The sequence below is a fragment of the Emys orbicularis genome, chromosome 2 (assembly GCF_028017835.1).
Source record: "Emys orbicularis isolate rEmyOrb1 chromosome 2, rEmyOrb1.hap1, whole genome shotgun sequence".
NCBI classification, from domain to species: domain Eukaryota; kingdom Metazoa; phylum Chordata; order Testudines; family Emydidae; genus Emys; species Emys orbicularis.
In genome coordinates this window covers 124,136,876-124,159,078 of record NC_088684.1, presented here as the reverse complement: position 1 = coordinate 124,159,078, position 22,203 = coordinate 124,136,876, and the positions used below count along the sequence as shown (strand labels likewise).

At 41.4% G+C, this 22,203-nt stretch overlaps 1 protein-coding gene across 1 annotated transcript in view; it reads left to right on the top strand.

Moving 5' to 3' along the window:
- ZCCHC2 (zinc finger CCHC-type containing 2) overlaps positions 1–22,203 on the top strand; it is an 81,649-nt gene that overhangs the window by 23,355 nt on the left and 36,091 nt on the right. The window contains exons 3-8 of the mRNA XM_065398615.1: positions 1,357–1,433; positions 4,878–4,949; positions 11,618–11,730; positions 16,228–16,322; positions 19,621–19,704; positions 22,093–22,150. Coding sequence (XP_065254687.1) covers positions 1,357–1,433; positions 4,878–4,949; positions 11,618–11,730; positions 16,228–16,322; positions 19,621–19,704; positions 22,093–22,150 — 499 coding nt within the window. The remainder of the gene's footprint in view (positions 1–1,356; positions 1,434–4,877; positions 4,950–11,617; positions 11,731–16,227; positions 16,323–19,620; positions 19,705–22,092; positions 22,151–22,203) is intronic.

Below are 22,203 nucleotides of genomic sequence, written 5' to 3'. Positions count from 1 at the left end.
CGTTTTTAGAAGTTCTCTTTCTATAAGTCTGTAATATATAACTAAACTATTGTTGTTTTGTTTTTTTTACATACAACATTTTTAAAATGTTTAAGAAGCTTCACTTAAAATTAAATTAAAATGCAGAGGCCTCCCTCCCGGACCGGTGGCCAGGACCTGGGCAGTGTGAGTGCCACTGAAAATCAGCTCGCATGCCGCCTTTGGCACGTGTGCCATAGGTTGCCTACCCCTGGTCTACACATACACTGTCTCCCTAACTACACTGACATAAGCGCTATGCCTCACATGGAGGTGGAGTACAGGTCTGTCTCTCACCTTACGCGGGGGTTCCGTTCCGCGGTTAGCGCGTAAAGCGAAAACCACGTATAGTCAAAATACATTGAGTTCAATGGCGGGCGGAATCACCCGCACTACAGGTACAGTATTAAAATTGTTGTTGGTTTTTGTTTTTTTGCCGACCGCGTAAAGCTGAAATCGCGCCTGTTAAATGCGTGTAAGATGCGACAGACCTGTAGTTATGTCGGTGTAGTAGGGCACGCTACATCGGCTGGATGAGGCTGTAGTGTGTACACTGACATAATTAGGTCGATGTAAACTGCCTTACGTCAACCTAATTGTAGCATAGACCAGGCCTTAGAGAAACCAGATAAGAGGAGCCTCTCAACTTCATAACAGCTTTCATATAGGATCTTTCTTACAAGTTACATCCTGAAAAACACTGAGGTTTTGAGTAGTATTTGAAGACTACAACACCACATCTCCTTAACAAGTATCAGCAAGGGGTGCCCCCTTTTTTCCAGGTGTGGGAGACCATGTCGAGGGTTCAGGGGGTGTATAGAGCCTGTAGCCCACCCTCTCCAATGCAATGTAGTGAAACTGCCCTGGCCTGTTACTGGGTCTGTCTGAATGGTCTGGGTGCTGGGACTATTATTCTCAGTCTCTTGAGGTCTTTTTCAGTAATTCATTCTGCATATGAACAAGTTCAAAAACTGCCAATATGAATATAGTACTTCTCTCTTCCAGTAGTCTCACCATCATCTCCCCCTCCCCCTTTTTCTGTTCATTGATTTGTTCATGCTGTCATATGTCTATCAGTATTCTCACTTTCACTTACAAACTCTGGCCTTCTGTGTAGTGGACCCTATTTCTTGACTCCTGCAAATTGGGACTGCAAGGCACAGGAGTTGACTGTTTTCAGTTGGCTGCACTGAAACCTTTTGCTATAAATGCATGATTTAATTTACAATGTTATTTTAAGGCTTTCTCTTCACTGACAGTAATTACTGGATTGGCTGTGTAAGGTTTTATGCCCATATCTCTAATATTGTGCAACAAATTGTTGTTTTTTTCTTTCAGCTGTACACATTGAGAAGATAACACTGAAAGGAGTACCAAGAAAAAGGGCTGATAAACATTTGGAGTACACCTTCAAAGTAAGCAAATAACAGCTGGCTTTTAAAAGTACATCTTTTTAATAGGAAGTTAACACGGCTTAGGGATATAAAAATTGTTTTTAAAGTACTAGTGTTAGTGAGATTTCTCTCCCCACTAGTTCTTTTAGAATAGTAGACACCACTTTAAGACACGTGCTCTTTGCCTCCTTCATTAAGGTATGGCGCAAATGCTGCCTGTACTGCCAGGCCTGAGGTGTGAAGACACAACATACTGAGCACCAGTTAGGCCTCTTCTAAACGTTGTGTGTGTGTGTGTGTGTGTGTGTGTGTGTTACTCCAGAGTGATGATATGCCTGAAAATCTTGGCCTTTTTGGGTCTAACCCAGACTTGAAGAGCTGCATGCTTGTGATAAATATTTTACTAGTACTCTGTTTTAGAATTAATACTAAAACTGTTTAATTACTTAGTAAAAATACCAAATAGGTGTCCTGAGGTTCTTGCCTCTGCAGCTGCCAGTAGTATGGAAGTCAGAAAGGCATTCAAGGCCATGTGGCCCTTTTAGAACTATATTCTGAATGTTTGGTAGTACAAAAGGGTGGCCCTGACAAGCACTGCTTTCTGGAAGGTCTACCTGGTGCATCTCACAAGCATGAGAATATCCAGAGACACTGATCTGATGGTTACCAGGGATTGGGAGTGGATTACAGAAGTGAGTAGTGCTTTGCTACTAGTTCAGAAAAGTAGCTTTCTATACTGAAGTGCATTAAGTTAGACTATTAATACTGTGCATCCGTGAATTCTGTAAACTGGTGCTACTTTGACTAAATGAGGACAACTTACAGTTTGTTCCTAGTCAATGCTATGTAATGTGGCAAAGTACATAAGGCACTGGATTGGGACTCAGAAGGCCTGGGTTTGATTCCTTTCCCCATCTGTAAAATGTGATGATACTAATCTTTTGCAAAGCATTTTGAGATCTGCTAATAAAGTGCTATATAAAAGCGGGTATTTCAGCATCTAATCTTATGGGCCACTGACAAGTAGACATGAAAATGTAACAGTGTTCCCAGGCAAAAACTTTTAAGTTTGGAGCTAAAGTTTAAAAAAAATCTCACTTATGGTTTTCTGTGGTCTCCCCCCACCCCCCCAAAAAAAACACAATGTTGTAGAACATGTTAATTTAGAATTTAGTCTACAAAATGTAGAACACACTGCAGATGCACAGGCTGTTGTCATTGAAGCAATCTTAACTGTGTCAAAGTGGCTCTCTGAGAACAACCAGAAACTTGGGTTATGTCTATATTTCAGCTGGGAGCAAGCCTCCCTGCCCAGTAGACAGACTTGTGCTTGCTCTACTTGAGTTAGCATGCTAAAAATAGTAGGTTGGACGTTGCGGCATGGGCAGCTGCTTGAGCTAGCCACCAGAGTCCAACTCTGTCTACCCCTCTGGATCTGAGCTCGGATAGCTAGACCAAACCACTGCCCGTGCCACAATATCCACACCAGCAGTCGGCTCCACCATGTTGTGCGACGGACATTTGACAAAATTACTGTACTTAGTGATGGACGTCATTCAGTTTTTTAAAAAATTACTCCGTACCTCAACATTTTTACCGCAGAGACTTGTGTCCATGTACAGACACGTTACAGACCCCTGCACCCACTGCTACTTTTAACACACTAGCTTGAGCAAAGTTAACAGTTGGAGGCATGCTCCCATCTGCAGCATAGACATACCCTTTAGACAACCATCTCCAGCCATCACATAATCATTTAATTAGTGACATAAACATGAATAACTCAAAGGTGTTTCAGAGAGCCAGTCTGCAGATTGTCGTGATAGCAGTCTTGAAATCCCACATGAAGTAGGAAGGGAGCAGAGACTTGCTGGAAAGCATTTAAGTGAGTTTTTCCAGCTCCACTCCCGTTGTACTCTTAGGGTGGAGAATAGCTCCTTCTCCAGCACATCTGGGAACCCAAACAACTAGATCTCCTCTATTCAACTTTTTCCTTTTGCTCCAAACCACTTGAGGGTTGAGGGTTTGAGCCTTGTAAGTTCTTCTCTACCCTTCAATAAATATGAGGTTCTAGAAACTGTCATCCTCCACAATCATAACAGCTTACAAGGCTCTCCAGGATCTGGATTGAAAATGGTAGTGGTTAGATCCACTCAGCTACTGCTAAATACCCTCTTATTTTGAGCAATCAGCTCCACTTCCTGGTATATAGGATCTTCTGAAGTTAGGTCTGAAGCTAGAAAACTGAGCCACTTAGCAGAGGAGGGGGAAATAATTACTTTTTAAGTGAAGAGTAAATTATATGGAGGCTTTATTTTGCTGTTCACGTATTGGGCTAGTGCAGCAAAGCCGGGAGAAGCACTGATATAATGTATAAACACGTACCAGAATATGGAGTCTACTCTAACTTCATAACACTTTTGATGCAAATGTTTGCAATACTTATTGCATCCTACATCCATCTCTTGTACGACTTTTTAAACATTAACTCCGTAACTTTATGAGATAGCTAAGTATATCATTTTACAGTTAGAGTAACTGAACAGAGGTTTTGACTTACCCAACTAGGAGTGGTGGAACTAAACTTTGTATGCCTCACTTGGAATCCTCTTTTCTAAAGAAACTGTGTGGTTTACTGGGCTCGTGTCTGGTACTGGGAGCCAGTAATTACTGAGCACTAATGCTGCTTCTTCTAGTAATTTAGTTGTATAGCCTCAGATGCGTGATTTAGGCCCAAATTTTCAAGTGTGTGCTAATCTTGTGTGTCCAGTTTGATTTCTCTCCCCTCCCCCCCCCGCTTCCCCATCACTCACACACTCTGGAGATGATTGATTTGTTGGTGCTTGTTCCTCCAGAAATAATGTCTGAGTTGTCTTTTAGACCCGGGGATCTCAACCTTTTTCTTTCCGAGGCCCCCCCCAACATGCTGTAAAAACTCCATGGCCCACCTGTGCCACAGCAACTGGTTTTCTGCATATAAAAAGGAGGGCCAGCATTAGGGGGTAGTAAGAAGGGCAATTGCATGGGGCCCCCATGCCACATGGCCCCGCAAAGCTAAGTTGCTCAGGCTTTGGCTTCAGCCCCAGGTCACGGAACTCAGGGCCCTGGCCTTCAGCCTGATGCGGTGGGGCTTCGACTTTCTGCCCTGGGCACCAGTGAGTCTAACACTGGCCCTGCTTCAGAGGACTCCCTGAAACCTGTTTGCAGCCCCCCAGGGGGCCCCGGACCCCTGGTTGAGAACCACTATTTTAGAGGATATCCAAAGTTAGTAGTCTCCTTTTGAAAGTGTGGCCCTTACTATCTATATTTTGCCAAAATGGATATTAATACTTACTTGCAGTGGGTATTTGTATACCATCTTGAAATGGACAGTGCTGTAGATGTACTAAACATATTTAAATAGTATAATGCAAGGAAAGAAACATGATGTAACTTTCCTTTTCTTCTTCTCTCCCTTCCTATCAGGTAACCTGGTCTGATCTTTCCGTCACATGTGTAACAAAAACACATCAGGAGCTGCAGGAGTTCCTACTAAAAGTATGTATTCAAGTGTAAGCAACCTACAAGCAGAGTACTGTACATCACACTACAATTTCATGGGATAGGGCACTACTAGATGATGATTTTGGCTCTTGAGCTTCAATGACAGAAGCTTGAGAATATTGCCAGACTTTTGGCTTTCAGGAAAGCACTGATTGAATGAACACTAATGCATGTTAGCCATTCTATTTAAAGGAATGTATATTGTATGGTGATAGATTCCTTTCCAAAGTATGTTGACCATCCTTCTGCCCAAGCAGGACTAGAAGATAGGGTTCTTGATAAGAACCAAAGGATAAGATTCCTTGGTTGGCAGGAGATGGTAGTTTGAGATGGGAGACAACCCTTCCTACCCTTTTGGTTCTAATTGAGCTATCATAAAACTGTAAGGCTGGCTTTCTTTATGCTCCCAGTGGAGCTTGGAGCTAACACTGGACATGGCTACATGGTCTACATGGATGCTAACAAACATGTTAGTACTGCTCTAGGAAAATAATTTAATTACTGGTGCAAAGCCAAGAATACCAAACTTCTTACGATTTTCTACTTGGTGTTGTAGAGACAAATGCAGCCCCCTTCCCTGAGGAACTCACAAAATGTGAGTAAACTAGCAGATATTTGTGCTGTATGTCCATTGTCCTGTAAAATGGGTTAAAACAGTACTATCATCCTAGCTACTGTGGTCTTGCATCCATTCCTCAGTGGCTATTCTTGGGTTGTGCCTACCCTAGGGAATCTTTCTTTACCTCTCCAAATGATTCAGAGCGTTAACGAGAGCTTGGCTCGAATAGCTTCTGGTGTCACTATTACCCTGTTAACTAAAACTGTGCCACATGTAACTTTATACAAAGAGCATCTTGATGGACCCCAGTGAATATGAATTATCAGTGTTTGGAGCTTCGCTACTCTAAAAGGGGAATAAGATTTAAGTTCATATTGGAAAACCCTTCTTGCTCAGCATACAATTCCAGACTTTTTTTTGAATGTTATACACATTTTTTCCATTTGGGAGACTTCTAGATCTGTGAGAGCTTTGAAGGGTTCGAAGGGCTTGTCTACATTACCCACGAGATTGACGCACAGTGCTCGATCCAGTGGGGGTCGATTTATCGTGTCTAATCTAGACACGATAAATTGACTGCTGACCACGCTTAAGACACCTTCCTCAGCTTTCTAGTAACCTCTCAAGTGCTAAGAAGCCTAGCCAGACTTCTGTTCATGTCTGCTTCCAGGTGCAGAGCTAAGCCTAGAGATTTAGCCATTAAGAATCCAGCAGGTATGGATTTAGTTGAAGTATGTATGACCCTAATCCAGACTGGCTGCACAATGTGGTACAAATGATTGGCCAGCACCATAATGGTAAAATACTGTGACTAACAAATAGGGAGGGATCCACACCAGATGACTCTGCAAAGAGGCAGTGGGTTTCTGAAAGTAGTGAGGCACAGGATAGCTGTAATGATATTACAATACCTAATAGGGATGATCAACATCCTGGTAGACTAATTCAGCCAGAATCTGTGGTACCAGTGTGATCCCTGAAAGTCAATTGCAAAATGGATATTTTTCTGGTGGGAACACATCTGTCTGATAGTTATAACAAGACACGATACCAATGACCGAGGTTCTGTTCTAGGCCAGATGAAGATGTTAGTCACTTCAGATGCTTTTCTGCTGAATTGGGGAACAGATCTCCTCTATTGCCTCTCTCTTCTATCCTTTTGATACCAAGCATGTGGAATAAAGTCTGGCAAGAAAGGGCACTGGTTTTAGTGGTTTCCATTGTTCTATTGGTGCAACTCCCAATAACCGTGTGACTGTGCAGTTTTACTGGTAAGTAACTTTCATGTACACAGGCTGCTGCTTTTGTATTTGATTCCTCTTTTAATGAAAGTCATCTTGCCCGTAGAGCAGTTCAGAGACGGATGAGTGATTACGAGCATGGAAAAATCCTTGTATGAAGGATTCCGTGTCTTCCTTACATTAGAAAGACAAATAGGGGGATATGATAAAAGCATATAAAACCTACAGTAGAACCTCAGGGTTACAAACACAGAGATACAAACTGACCAGTCAGCCACACAACTCATTTGGAACCAGAAGTATGCAATCAGGCAGCGGAGACCCAAAAAAGCAAATACTGTACAGCCCTGTGTTCAACGTAAACTACTAAAAAGGGAAATTTTAATTTTTTTGACAAGATAAGGAAACTTTCTGTGCTTGTTTCATTTAAATTACAATACTTATAAGCAGCCTTTTTCTTCTGCATAGTAAAATTTCAAAGCTGTATTAAGTCAATGTTAAATTTTGAAAGAGCCATAACATTTTGTTCAGAGTTATGAACATTTCAGAGTTATGAAAAACTTCCATTCCCGAGGTGTTCATAACTCTGAGGTTCTACTGTATACTATAGAGTAGGTAGGTAGAGAGCTTCTGTTCTACCCTCATAGTGCAAGAATAATTGGACATTCAGTGAAACCGGTGGAAGGAATTAGACTCGCAGGATGTTGCTGAGGCCAAGAATTTAGCATAATTCACAGAGGGATTCAACATTTGTATGGCTAACACAAACACAGTTTGTTAAATTCTGAAACGGATAACTGGATAAGCAAGCGGTCTGGTAGGTAGTCATTCTCCGAGTAGTAGGTACAGTGAAACCCCGCTATAACACAATAATTGGGGTCCAAAAAATTAGATCGCGATAAATGTGGGGTTACGAAAATTTACCATTTCAAGCCGGTCAGTTTGTCCTTTTTTTTTCTTTTTTTTTTTTTAAACACAAGTTATCCCAGCATGTTTTAAACACAAAAGTAGTAATTTAATTACATGTACATGAAAGAAACGTGAAATCGACTATACTAATCATAGTGCAGAGTGCAAAGTCAATCTGGTTGCATGATTCCATAATTTTAAATTTCATCACTTCTTAAAAAAGCTATCTAGTGTGGTCTGCTTATTTGCCGCGGACTGTTGGCTTCTAGCAAAGTCAAGAATGCTGCTGAGTTGGAGGATTTGGACGCTGTTCACGTCTTGAGTTTCCAGCCACCTCAAACTAGCTTCTAGGTGCTTTACTGCCTCAGACACTTTTGGTGGGGGAGTTGAGGTGTCGTTGTTGTCGTCATTAGCGCCACTGGTTTTGGGCTCTGGTGGTGCAGCTTCATTCTTCACGCTGACATTTGCAACAATTTCGTCATCTGAAATGTTTTCATATGGGGCAGATGTCATCTGCTGAAAACCATTTGAGGATATCGTGATGATTGTGCTCATATTCTCTGAGTGCTTCTTCGGCTAAAGGTACATCGTCTTCAATGAATCTTGTAAATTCAGGCTCGTCGTCATTACTATCATCGTGTGTAGATGACGGAAAAGCTGGACCAAGACCCTTTATCCAGCATCGTTCAATGCAACGTGCAGAGATAGCATCCCAGGCTTTCCCGCCGAGGTGACAGACTTCTTTCAAGTTGAGTAACGTCAGTGATGTGTCGACGGAGGAGTTGTTACCCGCTACCATCCGCTTGATCATTTCGCGACAATAGTTTTGCCTTGGTCCAGTGGCTGGATTTCTGACATAGTGTTCTTCGGGAGAGAAGAGACTTTAATCTTGCCGTCACGACTGACCAGTTTTTCCGCTGGGGGGTGGGCAGGGCAATTATCCAGCAGGAGGAGAGCTTTTTCCTCCTGCTTGAGTTTTCACAAATGAGCCCGAACGGCTGGCACAAAAGTTTTATGGAACCAGTCTTTCAATATGGAGCTATTCATCCATACGTTCTTGCTGTTGGAGTATTCAAAGGGAAGGGCCTTCATATTAACATGCTGAAAACATCTGGGAGACCTTGCTTTTCCGATCATCAGAGGTCTAACTTTGTGGCTGCTAGACTTTTTGACGCAAAACAAGAGTGACTCGGTCCTTCCTCTGCTTAAAGCCTTCTCATTTGTGACTATCAGTCCTGGTTGCGAGGGTGGGATCGGGTAACCTTTTAAAGCATAAACCAGTCTCGTCGCAGTTGTAAACTTGATTGGCTGTGTGGCATCTTCCTCCAGCAACTTTTTAAGCTCAGTTGGGTAGGAATCGGCAGCCTCTTTATCAGCTGAGCGGATTTCCCCAGACACAAGAACTTGACTTATAGTGTGCCTTTTCTTGAATCTGTCCAGTCAGCCATTACTCGCCTTAAATTTGGATTCATTTCCATTGATAAGGCGATCAAATTTCTCTGCTTGAGCTTTCAGAATAGGGCCAGAAATGGGAACTCCTTCTGAGCGAGCCTGCACAAACCATTGGTACAAGGCTGAATCTAGGCTTTCGTCATTAGCAAACTTGACCTTTTTACGCTGTAAACCAGTTTCCTCTTCAAGAATGCAGGCTACGGAGCTTTTTTCTTTTTTCCACCCTTGCAGAGTGGATTCTAATTCCTAGATCTCTAGCAAGCTGAGTTTGTTGTTTGCCCTTCTTTAGTTGATCCAGGGCATCCAATTTCTCTTGGGCAGAAAACGACTTGCGTTTGCGAACTGGCGTATCCATAATGGTAAAATATTTTTTTAAATATAGGAAATTAATAACAAGTTCATAGGCAAACGCCATACACATGTACAACCCGAACTAAGTGCAATGGGCCTGCAATGGCCACGAGTCACTTTATCCTATAAGACCGGAAGAACGCGGTTTATTTATAAATGTCGTAAAGAAAGCATTCCGGCAAAACTCGAACAGTATTACGGCCTTAAAGAGGAGCCAACTTATGATCGCATTATATCCGAATTCGCGTTATCACAGGGTGCGTTATTGCGAGGTTTGACTGTATTAGATGAGACCTTAGTGGGGACAGTCTGTCCTGTATCTACCTGCTGCAGGGTTTCTTGCATCTAGGTTTGGTTTCTATCAGATAGGACATTGGAATAAATAGACAAGTCTAGAAGAAAATGTTCACTCCATCAGTTAGGCAGTTCAAGAGGGAATTTTGCTCAAACAACAAGCCAAGATGAGCCGTTTCAAGATTTCCACTCTTCAAGGTAGCAGAAAAAGCTCTGCTTCCAGAGGGAAATGAAGCTGAGCCAAGACTGCATCTGTAATCTCCATCTCAAACTGCTACATGATTCCCTCACTTTAGTGGCCCAAGAAAGCATAATGGGGAAATTTCACCATTTTGCTCATCTAGGCACCTCTACAATGTCTGGTAGGGGAATCTTATTAATTCCACAGGGCTACTCTGTGGAATAGAAATACCCTATTTAGGACAGATTAATTCAGTCCCCTTCATTACAACAAACCCCATAAAGCAAAGGATTATTCAGGGTCATTCTAATACTTCCATCCTTCTTGGAAAGATCCCATTAACTGAATCTCCATGAGAACTTGCAGTATATTCAAATCTGTGCATCCCCACATGTCTCATGATGATTGACTTAGGTATGTTTTGAAAATTTTATTAAGTCCTCTTTGATCCAAATTCACTTTTTACATAATGGTTTCAAAGCAGGCACTTCAAGAATGCAGGTCTTGACCATTTAAACTGTCATATTTAAGATGGCATCCCTGGATACATGAACACGTATCAAGATTTTTGTGCTGTGGAGCTCTGCAAGCCTTCCCCAGTTCATAGATTTCCATTCTGGTCTAAGACATTCCTACTTTCAACACTTGATTTGAGTTTAAAGTTCGTATTTTCTGTGGTCAAAATCTCTTTTCTCATTACCACTAATTTAGCACCAAGTCTCTGATGTCTGTATCTTAAAAACCAAACACCTATATAACATAAGCTCTTATGAAAACACCTAGTCCTAGAGCTGAAGACGGGCACTCTACTCACACTTTCATGAAATAATATATTCCTAAGTAGTCTTCATGTTTCCTCTGCTTCCACTAGCTGCTATGGTCTAGTCCATGAGACCAGTGCCCACTTCATGAAGTGGGGAGTAAAAAAACTCTACGTCTGAAATTTGCCACTTTTTTTTTTCTATGCCTTCGTTACTCTTTGTGTGGGATATTAATTTGCGGGTTTTTATTTCAAAATTCTGATTGTAAGTTGCTACCCAGCAGTTGCGCACATTGCATTAAATATGAGGTACCAATAGTTCTTCATGAGGTGCAAGAAATTGTTAATTCCTGGCCAGTGAATAACACGCAGTTCCCAGCTAGCACGCTGGCTTCAGTCTCTTCAAATATGCTGAAGGATGCTGCTGACAGACAACTGCTTCTTTGTAAACTATATAACCTATTGATCATAACTGATTGTCACTAGATGTTAAAAGGTGCAGTATTGCTATTCAGTTAAATTTTGGAAATTGACATTGGACTGCTAGCATTTCTCAAATAAAAATTCAATAACACTATCTTTTTTTCTTAGACATTTTTGATTAGAATCTCATCTCATGCTTTCATATTACAGCACATCATTTCAAAGCTTTAGTGTAAATGTTAACAAATTTTTGTCTCCAACTAAATTGGAACATCTAAATGGCCTCGGACACTTTAGTATTCACAGTTCTCTAACAAATTGTTTTGCTATTAACTGTGGCACACACGTCTAGAGCAATGAGATTTGTTTTAAAAGTAGCAAATCCAAGCTCAGTGCTGTTAAGTAAGGAGTATAATTGCATGTATAAAGAGTACTGTTATCAAGACTTTGATTATGAAAGTGCATAACTCATATTTGGAACCCTTTCACCAGCTTCCAAAGGAACTGTCTTCTGAAGCGTTTGACAAGACCATTTTACGGGCACTAAATCAGGGTTTCCAGAAGAAGGAAGAACGGCGGCACCCAGATCTAGAGCCAATAATAAGGTAACCAGCTGAGCAGACAAATTATTTTCTTTGAAAAAAACCACCTAAGTCAAGTGAGCTGTCAGCAGCATGGCATTCTCTGATAAGACTTTCTCAGAGGCTCTGAGCTTCTTCAGAAAAGTAATATAAGATATGAGTCATGTGGAAACATGTTGCATATTATTCTGTCCAGTTTCTCTTCATTTCCTTGTCTTTTTTTTTCTCTCCCCTCCTCCCCTTAACTTTGAAGAAAAGAAAATTGATTCCTCTTTTCCAGGTCAAATGAGCATTTCCTTCCCTCAGTGTTCGGTCTTCCTTTTTTTCCCCATTGAACCTATTTTCTATATGCTTTCTTCCCTCCCTCTTTTGTGAATATGTACTGCAGAATGAAACTTTATTCCAAAATCTCTAGTGGCTACCAGACTCAATCCATGTACTTTAGTGGGAATTAATTGGGTTCATGGAGCAGAGTATTTACAGGTAAAATGGACTGGCAGTGGCTAAGTGAAACAGCAACTGTTTATCTTTGAGAGCCTGGTATTCAACTGAGACACTCTTAGGAAGATACTCTTAATAATTAGCTGCTCTACTCAAGAAAATGCTTGTCTTGAGATAACATTATATGGTAGCATTATATCCAGGGATCAGATCTCCATTGTATTAGGAGCTGTACAAACACTATAGGAAGACAGGTTTCAGAGTAGCAGCCGTGTTAGTCTGTATCCGCAAAAATAACAGGAGTACTTGTGGCACCTTAGAGACTAACAAATTTATTAGAGCATAAGCTTTCGTGGGCTACAACCCACTTCTTCGGATGCATATAGAGTGAATCATATATTGAGGAGATATATATACACACACATACAGAGAGCATGAACAGGTGGGAGTTGTCTTACCAACTCTGAGAGGCCAATTAAGTAAGAGAAAAAAAACTTTTGAAGTGATAATCAAGATGGCTCAGTACAGACAGTTTGATAAGAAGCAAGTGTGAAAATACTTACAAGGGGAGATAGATTCAATGTTTGTAATGGCTCAGCCATTCCCAATCCCTATTTAGCCCTGAGTTGATTGTGTCTAGTTTGCATATCAATTCCAGCTCAGCAGTCTCTCGTTGGAGTCTGTTTTTGAAGTTTTTCTGTTTTAAGATAGCCACCCGCAGGTCTGTCAAAGAATGGCCAGACAGGTTAAAGTGTTCTCCCACTGGTTTTTGAGTATTATGATTCCTGATGTCAGATTTGTGTCCATTAATTCTTTTGCGTAGAGACTGTCCGGTTTGGCCAATGTACATGGCAGAGGGGCATTGCTGGCACATGATGGCATATATCACATTGGTAGATGTGCAGGTGAACGAGCCCCTGATGGTATAGCTGATGTGATTAGGCCCTATGATGGTGTCACTTGAATAGATATGTGGACAGAGTTGGCATCGGGCTTTGTTACAAGGATAGGTTCCTGGGTCAGTGTTTTTGTTCAGTGATGTGTGGTTGCTGGTGAGTATTTGCTTTAGGTTGGGGGGTTGTCTGTAAGCGAGGACAGGTCTGTCTCCCAAGATCTGTGAGAGTAAAGGATCATCTTTCAGGATAGGTTGTAGATCTCTGATGATGCGCTGGAGAGGTTTTAGTTGGGGGCTGAAGGTGACAGCTAGTGGTGTTCTGTTATTTTCTTTGTTGGCCCTGTCTTGTAGGAGGTGACTTCTGGGTACTCGTCTGGCTCTGTCAATCTGTTTTTTCACTTCAGCAGGTGGGTATTGTAGTTTTAAGAATGCTTGATAGAGATCTTGTAGGTGCTTGTCTCTATCTGAGGGATTGGAGCAAATGCGGTTATATCTTAGAGCTTGGCTGTAGACAATGGATCGTGTGGTGTGTCCTGGATGGAAGCTGGAGGCATGTAGGTAAGTGTAGCGGTCAGTAGGTTTCCGGTACAGGGTGGTATTTATGTGACCATTGCTTATTAGCACAGTAGTGTCCAGGAAATGGACCGCTTGTGTGGATTGATCTAGGCTGAGGTTGATGGTGGGATGGAAATTATTGAAATCATGGTGGAATTCCTCAAGGGCTTCTTTTCCATGGGTCCAGATGATGAAGATGTCATCAATGTAGCGCAAGTAGAGTAGGGGCGTTAGGGGACGAGAGCTAAGGAAGCGTTGTTCCTTACGAAGCCAGACGAGTACCCAGAAGTCACCTCCTACAAGACAGGGCCAACAAAGAAAATAACAGAACACCACTAGCTGTCACCTTCAGCCCCCAACTAAAACCTCTCCAGCGCATCATCAGAGATCTACAACCTATCCTGAAAGATGATCCTTTACTCTCACAGATCTTGGGAGACAGACCTGTCCTCGCTTACAGACAACCCCCCAACCTAAAGCAAATACTCACCAGCAACCACACATCACTGAACAAAAACACTGACCCAGGAACCTATCCTTGTAACAAAGCCCGATGCCAACTCTGTCCACATATCTATTCAAGTGACACCATCATAGGGCCTAATCACATCAGCTATACCATCAGGGGCTCGTTCACCTGCACATCTACCAATGTGATATATGCCATCATGTGCCAGCAATGCCCCTCTGCCATGTACATTGGCCAAACCGGACAGTCTCTACGCAAAAGAATTAATGGACACAAATCTGACATCAGGAATCATAATACTCAAAAACCAGTGGGAGAACACTTTAACCTGTCTGGCCATTCTTTGACAGACCTGCGGGTGGCTATCTTAAAACAGAAAAACTTCAAAAACAGACTCCAACGAGAGACTGCTGAGCTGGAATTGATATGCAAACTAGACACAATCAACTCAGGGCTAAATAGGGATTGGGAATGGCTGAGCCATTACAAACATTGAATCTATCTCCCCTTGTAAGTATTTTCACACTTGCTTCTTATCAAACTGTCTGTACTGAGCCATCTTGATTATCACTTCAAAAGTTTTTTTTCTCTTACTTAATTGGCCTCTCAGAGTTGGTAAGACAACTCCCACCTGTTCATGCTCTCTGTATGTGTGTGTATATATATCTCCTCAATATATGATTCACTCTATATGCATCCGAAGAAGTGGGTTGTAGCCCACGAAAGCTTATGCTCTAATAAATTTGTTAGTCTCTAAGGTGCCACAAGTACTCCTGTTATTTTTATAGGAAGACAGTACCCCAAAGGGCGACAGTACCCCAAAGGGCTAATAGTTTCATGTAAGATAGGAGGCAATGAGTGACAGACAAGATGGCTTGGAAGAGAATGAATAAGGGTAGTATCATGTGAATATGGAATTCAGTAGGCTAGCTAGATGTAGAATTTGATAGTCCCAAATCCAAATTGATTTTAATAGAAATTTCAAGGCGCGCGCGCGCGCTCTCTCTCTCTCTCTCTCTCTCTCTCTCTCTCTCTCTCTCTCTCTCTCTCTCTCTCTCTCTCTCTCTCTCTCTCTCTCTCTCTCTCTCTCTCTCTAAAATAGAGTTCAGGTTGGAGAGTACGTATCTTTAAGACTAATAGCATGACACGGAGGCTGTAATGCATGATTATGAAAGAATTACAAAGCCAGGAAATTCTGCTAAGGTTACACTTAAAAGAAATCCAAACATGTTATGGTATGGAAATGTGGTTAAGATACCCAAACATTGTTAACTGTCCTGTGATGCCATGCATTAACCATATAATTATGGCATTGTGGGTTTTGTGGTTCCAGGTTAGATTAAACTGACTTCTTTTTTCCCCCTCGTGGTGTCACTGCAGGACAGAGTTAAATTTTTGTTTGTTTTAAATGTAACACAACTTGACGTTTTTCAGCAATGGAAAGCATAGTTTTCTGGAAAATGGAACTGGGTAATACTCTTCAGCAAGCAAAAACTGGAACTTAGGCTGGATTTTCAAAGTACTTGATGTTAGCCTAAGCCTTCTCCTATTTGAAGGCTCATGGGCTTTGTCGCTGACTCAGTGGGAGCAGATTTAGATGAACACAGAGTGCTTTTGAAAATCCAGTCCTTTTTCATGTTTACCTCCAAGAATATTCAGACTACTACTCTAACTTATTTCCATAGACAAATTTAAATCTACATGTAAAAGAATAAATTGACTGGATTTTGATAGCATCTTGTGCTCAGTTTCAAAAAAATTTAAGATGCTGGAGCACAAATTCCATGGTCTGGTAGCCCCAAGTCTTATGAATGTTACAGGTTATTTCAGTTGGTTAAAAAGTTCAAGCTAGTCTGAGACCAAAAATGTGGAATTTAAAAAAAAAATCTATATGAATAGATGTTTTTAGATGAACATTGAGACTTCTTTACAAATCGTAGTTGGTTTTGCTTTTAACTATTCCTTTGCAAGGTCTGTACTCTTAACAATTCTGTACTAGCTCAAAGACAAAGATGGACTTTTTTATACTGTCTATACCAAATTAAGTGTTAATGAAAACTAAACTTTAAGTTTCATGGTTAATTTAGGATGGTTTTAAATGACTTATGGTTTTACGTTAAAAACCAATGTCTTAAAGTAACTGAAAACTCTTTTATTTCAGGCAGCTATTTTCAAATATGTCACAGGCTTTTCTGCAGAGTCAGAGAGTGTACAACTTCTTCCAGTCACTTTCATCAGAATCTTTGCACACTCACAGTAAGAAATTTCTAAATATTCTTTTGTATAATATGAAGAAGCTGTAAGACTTTCTTCCTGCCCCCAAGTTATTTTATCCTTTTTATGAACTTCGTATCCATTGCAGAAGTGACTATTCACTGGCCCCCCTCTCGAGAATACAAATTTAGAATGAGACTGTGAAGATACTGTAGAATATTCTTTGCTTTCTTTGAGTTTCTAGCAAAGGGGCAGGCAAACTTTCTGGCCTGAGGGCCACATCAGGTTTCCGAAATTGTATGGAGGGCCAGTTGGGGAGGCTGTGCCTCCCCAATGGCCCAGCCCCTGTCCCCATCTGACCCCCCCACCCCTGACTGCCCCCCCCCACCCCATCCAACCCCTCCTCTCCTTTCTGACTGTCCCCCCACCGGGCCCCTGCCCCCATTCAATCACCCCTTCTCCCTGACCGCCCCTGGAACCTCTGCCCCTGACTGCCCCCCGCCGCCCCATCCCCTATCCACACCTCCACCCCCGACTACCATCCCGAACTCCCCTGCCCTCTATCCAACCCCCCCTCTCCCTGCCCCCTTAACGCACTGCCTGGAGCACCAGTGGTTGGTGGCACTACAGCCGCACCGCCAAGAGCACCAGGACAAGCAGCCGTGCTGCCCGCTGGAGCCAGCCACACCACCGTGCAGCACAGAGCACTGGGTCAGGCCACAGCTCTGCAAAAGCCCCACCACCCAGAGCATCGCGCCGGCAGCGCAATGAGCTGCGGGCAAGGGGGAACAGTGGGGGAGGGGCCGAGGACTAGTCCAGGAGTTCAGGGACCAGGCAGGAGGGTCCTGCGGGCCGGATGTGGCCTGCGGGCTGTAGTTTGCCCACCTCTGTTCTAGCAGGCTGGCAACACTTAGTGTGTGCAGCAATTTGGGGATTCCTGATTTTGGGTACTCCATAGAATCTCACTTATTTATGGCCTGGCTTCACCTCAAACAAGAGGACCACTGGAGGTATACAAAATTGAATCAGACTTTTTTCTTTGGATCATATCAGTCAATGGTTGATCCTGCCTTTTGGGAGGGAAATCTTTTTTCCTCCCATGCTAGTATGCAAACTAGTGCATAGTGTGTAGGCTTTTTGCCCATGCAGACATTTCCATATATTTGTAGAGATCGAGTAAAGGACTGCAAGGCACAAACGGAAAATATTAACTTATTGTGAATTATTAATTTGTACATTAATCATCTTTACTACCCTCCCTGAAGCCTTCTGTAACAAGGCTATCATGTTTATCAGCCCTGTAAAGTGAATGACAAACACCTTCATAGACTTCGAACAAAATATTTATGGATTCAACTGGGCTGACTTCAGATCAGCTGCAGTTTCTTATCTCTCTTCCTCATGTTTTGCTAGACGCCTCAATGCTGGATGTTTCAGTGCTTAAAGTAGGATTTGCACCAACTGTGTAAATGTTTGGGCAAATTGATCTCCAAAAGATATTGAATCTTGTCCAGAGTCTCTTTTTTGGGCTCCCACCCCTGACAAACGTGCATCTTGCAGTAGATTTCCCTGGTGGGAAATCTGTTATGCAGCAAGCTGGTCATGCAGCCTTCACTTTGTCCCCTGGTGCAAATTCATTAGGGTACACCCTAATAATATGATCGCGCCTTTTTCCAAAGGGGACACCCTGCTGCATTCAGTGCACAGGGTGGACCATGTTTGCATGGTGGTGGTTGGGGGGTCTAGACTACTGCCTCAGTTGTTGCAGAAGTTTGAAGTTAAGTTGCAAATGAGGCAGGGTACCCCAGGAAGCAAAAGGTTAGTCTTGTAGTTTAAGCAGTTGAGTGCCACTCTGCAGAAGTGAATTCTATCTCTCTTCCATAGTTCCTATGTTATGCTGGGCAAATTACATAAACCAAAACTTACTGGTGACCGTTTGTTTTCTGGGTGCCCTATTTTGGACACCCGTGCTTTGACTTGCAGAAGTGCTGATTATTTGCAACTGAAATCAATAGTTGTGCTTTGAACATCTGAAGTGCTATAATAAAATTAGTGGACACCTTTGACAATCTTGATCTGAATCTCTGCCTTAGACCCTCACTCTATAGTTGGGTAACTGAATATCTTGCATCGCAGGGCTGTTTTGAAGATAAACTAATGTTTGTGAAGCACTCCTATGTAACAGGGATAAACACCATAAAGTCCATGAGGAAATTTTAATAAATTTGCATTCAAGGCAAGTTTTGAAAGGTGTGCAGTAAATAAGGCTTAGGGCCATGCATAGAGGGTAAAGATATTGAATGGCTAACCATTCAGTGAGCAGTCGTCCACACTGCCTGGGCACCAGCAGTGAGAGAGTCTACTAGCTCTGTCCTCGTTCCCAGTGTCACGGCGACCCCCTCCCAGCAGACTGGAGAAGCACCTGCAGCAAAAGACCTACTCAGTCCCAGCCTGGATTGTGCTTTGGGGGTAAAGCATGCTCAATATCGACAGTGTTCAGGAAAAATTTGTTGCCACTTCCCATAAGCCTCTAATCCACATGTACAAACCGTTTCCAAAGACTTACAGTTCAGTCAAATGTTCATGGATTTTTCTGGACAGGAAAAAACTGATTCCAGAGCAAAAGGCAACCTCAAGGCAGATATCTGGTATAGAAAATTTTAGCCCAGGTGGCTGGCTTGGCTATTATAAGTAACTGCAAATTAGATCTTGCAGTGGAAAGTATTAGGCAAACTTAACTATAGTTAATGCCACATCACTTTCACCTATAATTGTGAAAGGATTAAGAAATAACTCTAAACTTGAAAAAATGCATTTTAACCCATTTCAAATAGATTTTAAAGTAATTTGTTTAACCATCTTCAAACAATTTCAAACAGTTAAAACTGCACCATAGTTTTAAAATGGCACACTTGTTCATGCCTCCTCTCAAAATAGCCAGCCCTAGAAGGGTTTGGTGTCCTGAGAGTATGTTACTGGTATAGTTCACATTGATGTGTCATAGTTGGAATTTTAAGGTGTTAGAACTGCAAAGAAACACAACTTCTTAAAGTCATTTATAATGTGTGCGGAGTGCTTTTATTGCATTTGGCACACCTGTGTAAAGTATGCTTTTTTTTGGTTTTAATGATATTTGCACAAACTTCACCTGCTATTCAACTAGCTAAAATTAAGATGGTATCTTTAAGTTGGTATAAAAGCCCCAATCTCTCTCTCTCTCATACTTTTTCCTTAACATAGCTTCTAGTTTTCTGTACCTCCTTGCAGAAGCTAACTTTTTACCCTGAGTTAGTTGCTGTAATAACTTCCTAGAAAACTACATAAAACTTATTCTCAACAGGTAACTTACAACCCTCTTTGAAGACAGCTAAGGCATCAGAACACTTCAAGGAGGACAGTTCAGAGGCTTCAAGTCAGGAGGAAGGTATTCATATATTCAAAGGTTCTATGCATGAGTAAAATTTTTACCAGGCTGACAGTCACAGAAATAATGTATTTGACTGACTTCTACCTCTTGTAAAGTGCTGAAGACTTTGGATGAAAGTTGCTATATAAATTTTAATTTTTGATACTGCACGCTTTCAGTAACTTAATACGGTTATTACATTTGTGAATAGGAAGGCTTTGGAGGTGTGGTTGCTTTTTGAGTTGTTTGGAGAGGCTGGGGTGAGCAGCTAGGAAGAGTTGTGGGGTTTTTTGTTAGTACACAAAGATATTTGTGACTTCCTCATGTGTCTATTTTTTATGACCTGGTTAATGTTGAGTGAGGTATTTCAGTTTTAGTTGACATTTATAAAACATCATCTTAAATATGAAGATCCTCTATGTGGAAATACTTCATTCCTCTATTTTTATCCCAAAGCTGCACTTGTGTAGCGTTGTGGCCAGTTACTAACAGTGACTAACCCTTCTGATCTGGGTAATGAACTCCAGATATGGGAGTTGGTACTTCTCAGATACCATGAACAGTTTTGATGGGATGTACTAGCCCAGTGGATAAGTAGTCTCATTTTGAAAGGAATGCCAAGCCAGTTTTGCATCACTTGAGCAGTATGCTAGTTTGACTTTTCGATAGGCAAAGGAGGGCATGCGACGCAAAGGACTGTTAAACCATACTATTTGCTAGCGCACAGTGTTCTCATTCCTATCCTCTTATGCTGATATGCAAGGTGGAGTGTGATGTACTTTTGGATGCAACTTTTCTGAATCTCTTTTCAAATAAAGAAATGTGAAAAAAGACAGCGGCAGCTTGGGCCATCAGGCAGGAATGCTAAAGAGACAAGACGACTAAATTCCTGTTCAACCTCCGGTTTCATAAGAGCTCACAATAGGTTGCTTGCTCCTTTAGTAGAAATGTTACTATCTTTAATTTTAGCTATTTCACCATAGTACTGCAGTAATACAAAATAGCTATTTTTCAAAGTATCTCCTCTTCCTTTTACCAGTAAGCTATTTGGTCAGGTCCCTGTTAAGGAGACACATTATCCAGTGGATCCTCTGATTGTGATTGTGTTGCAATGCATTGGCAAAATGTGATTCTTAAAGTTCTGTACTGAAAATGCCAGGGTTGGTTGATTTGTGTCAAATTTTGTTCCCTTCAAGGCAGAGACAATATCTTCTACCACTGGAAAACTATATACAATTCAGAAAAGCTTTTTATCTGTTTTTGAAAGAAAATGCCACCCATTGCGCTGTTCTATCTTAAAACACTAAGAAAACTTTGGAATGCATTTGAAAATCGTTCAAATTGTCATTTTTACATTTTCCTTAAATGAGAACTTTTTCGACTTTAAAATTTCAAATGCATTTGAATACATGCTTAATGCCATTAGAGTAAACTTTGGTAATGCTTTTAAACTTCGTACTTTCCAAATAATTCCAATTCTCACTCTGCCTTCAGTCTTCTAGTTGGATCTCTATTTTGATCTTGTTCTGAACTGCATCTTTAAGGGAGTTGAGGTAAATGATAGCAACTTTCAAAAGAAAAATAGAAAAACCCAGAAATGATAGCAAAGGAGTCAAAGATGTTACTTAGAAGCCAAAGATCAGCAGCAATTGGACCGTGGAAATTTTACTTTTGGCAGTATAATAAATATACAGTACTTCAGAGAGGTAAAAAGACAAGCTCCAAGGACTTACGGTTAAAAATAATAAACATTTTCCCACATATACATGCTATTACTTGTAAGGTTTACTTAAATTGCAACTAATCTCAGGTTCTAAATGCATTATATCAATGCAGGAACTTACTCATTCAGCAGCTCATAATTTACCAGTACCATATTAACCTTCTGGGGCAATATCCAGGAGTTGGAGAAAGGAAACAATTTCCATTTTTCCTTTTGATTTGACTGATTTTTTTTCTGTCCCATTGAGCTAAATCTGGCAACCTCTAATGACACAACCAGGGCACCTATAGTTAGTCTGTTGGTGAAAAATAATCCCAGTTGATTATGAAATGTACACTTCTCTCCCTGTGCTTTTTGCTATTTTTGTAACTTTTCTGGGAAACTGGGGATGAAGGTCCCCAGTCCTACCCATCTGATCCATGTCAACTGACCCCTGCTTCCATGCATTGTTTGACTTGAGTGGCCTTCTGTGCAAGTGTACGGGGTCCACTCATGTTGGATCAGATTGTAAGACTGGGATCTGTATCTATAGTAGCATTTGTCTTTTTCCTGTCACTACCAAAACATTGAGTGAAATATAGTCGAGAACCTTTACTGGATGGGTTATTTTCCTGGATTGACTTATAATAGAAACAATTGTTACTATTGGCATTGCTGACTTGTGTTCTTTTTTCTCCCCCCAGATGTAATGCAGCACACATCAGTCCATAAAAAACATAATGGGAAAAGTCCTGTTGCCAAGTAGGTATTAAGGTTTGCAAAACTAGCATGTCTACTTTAAAGTCAAACTTAAA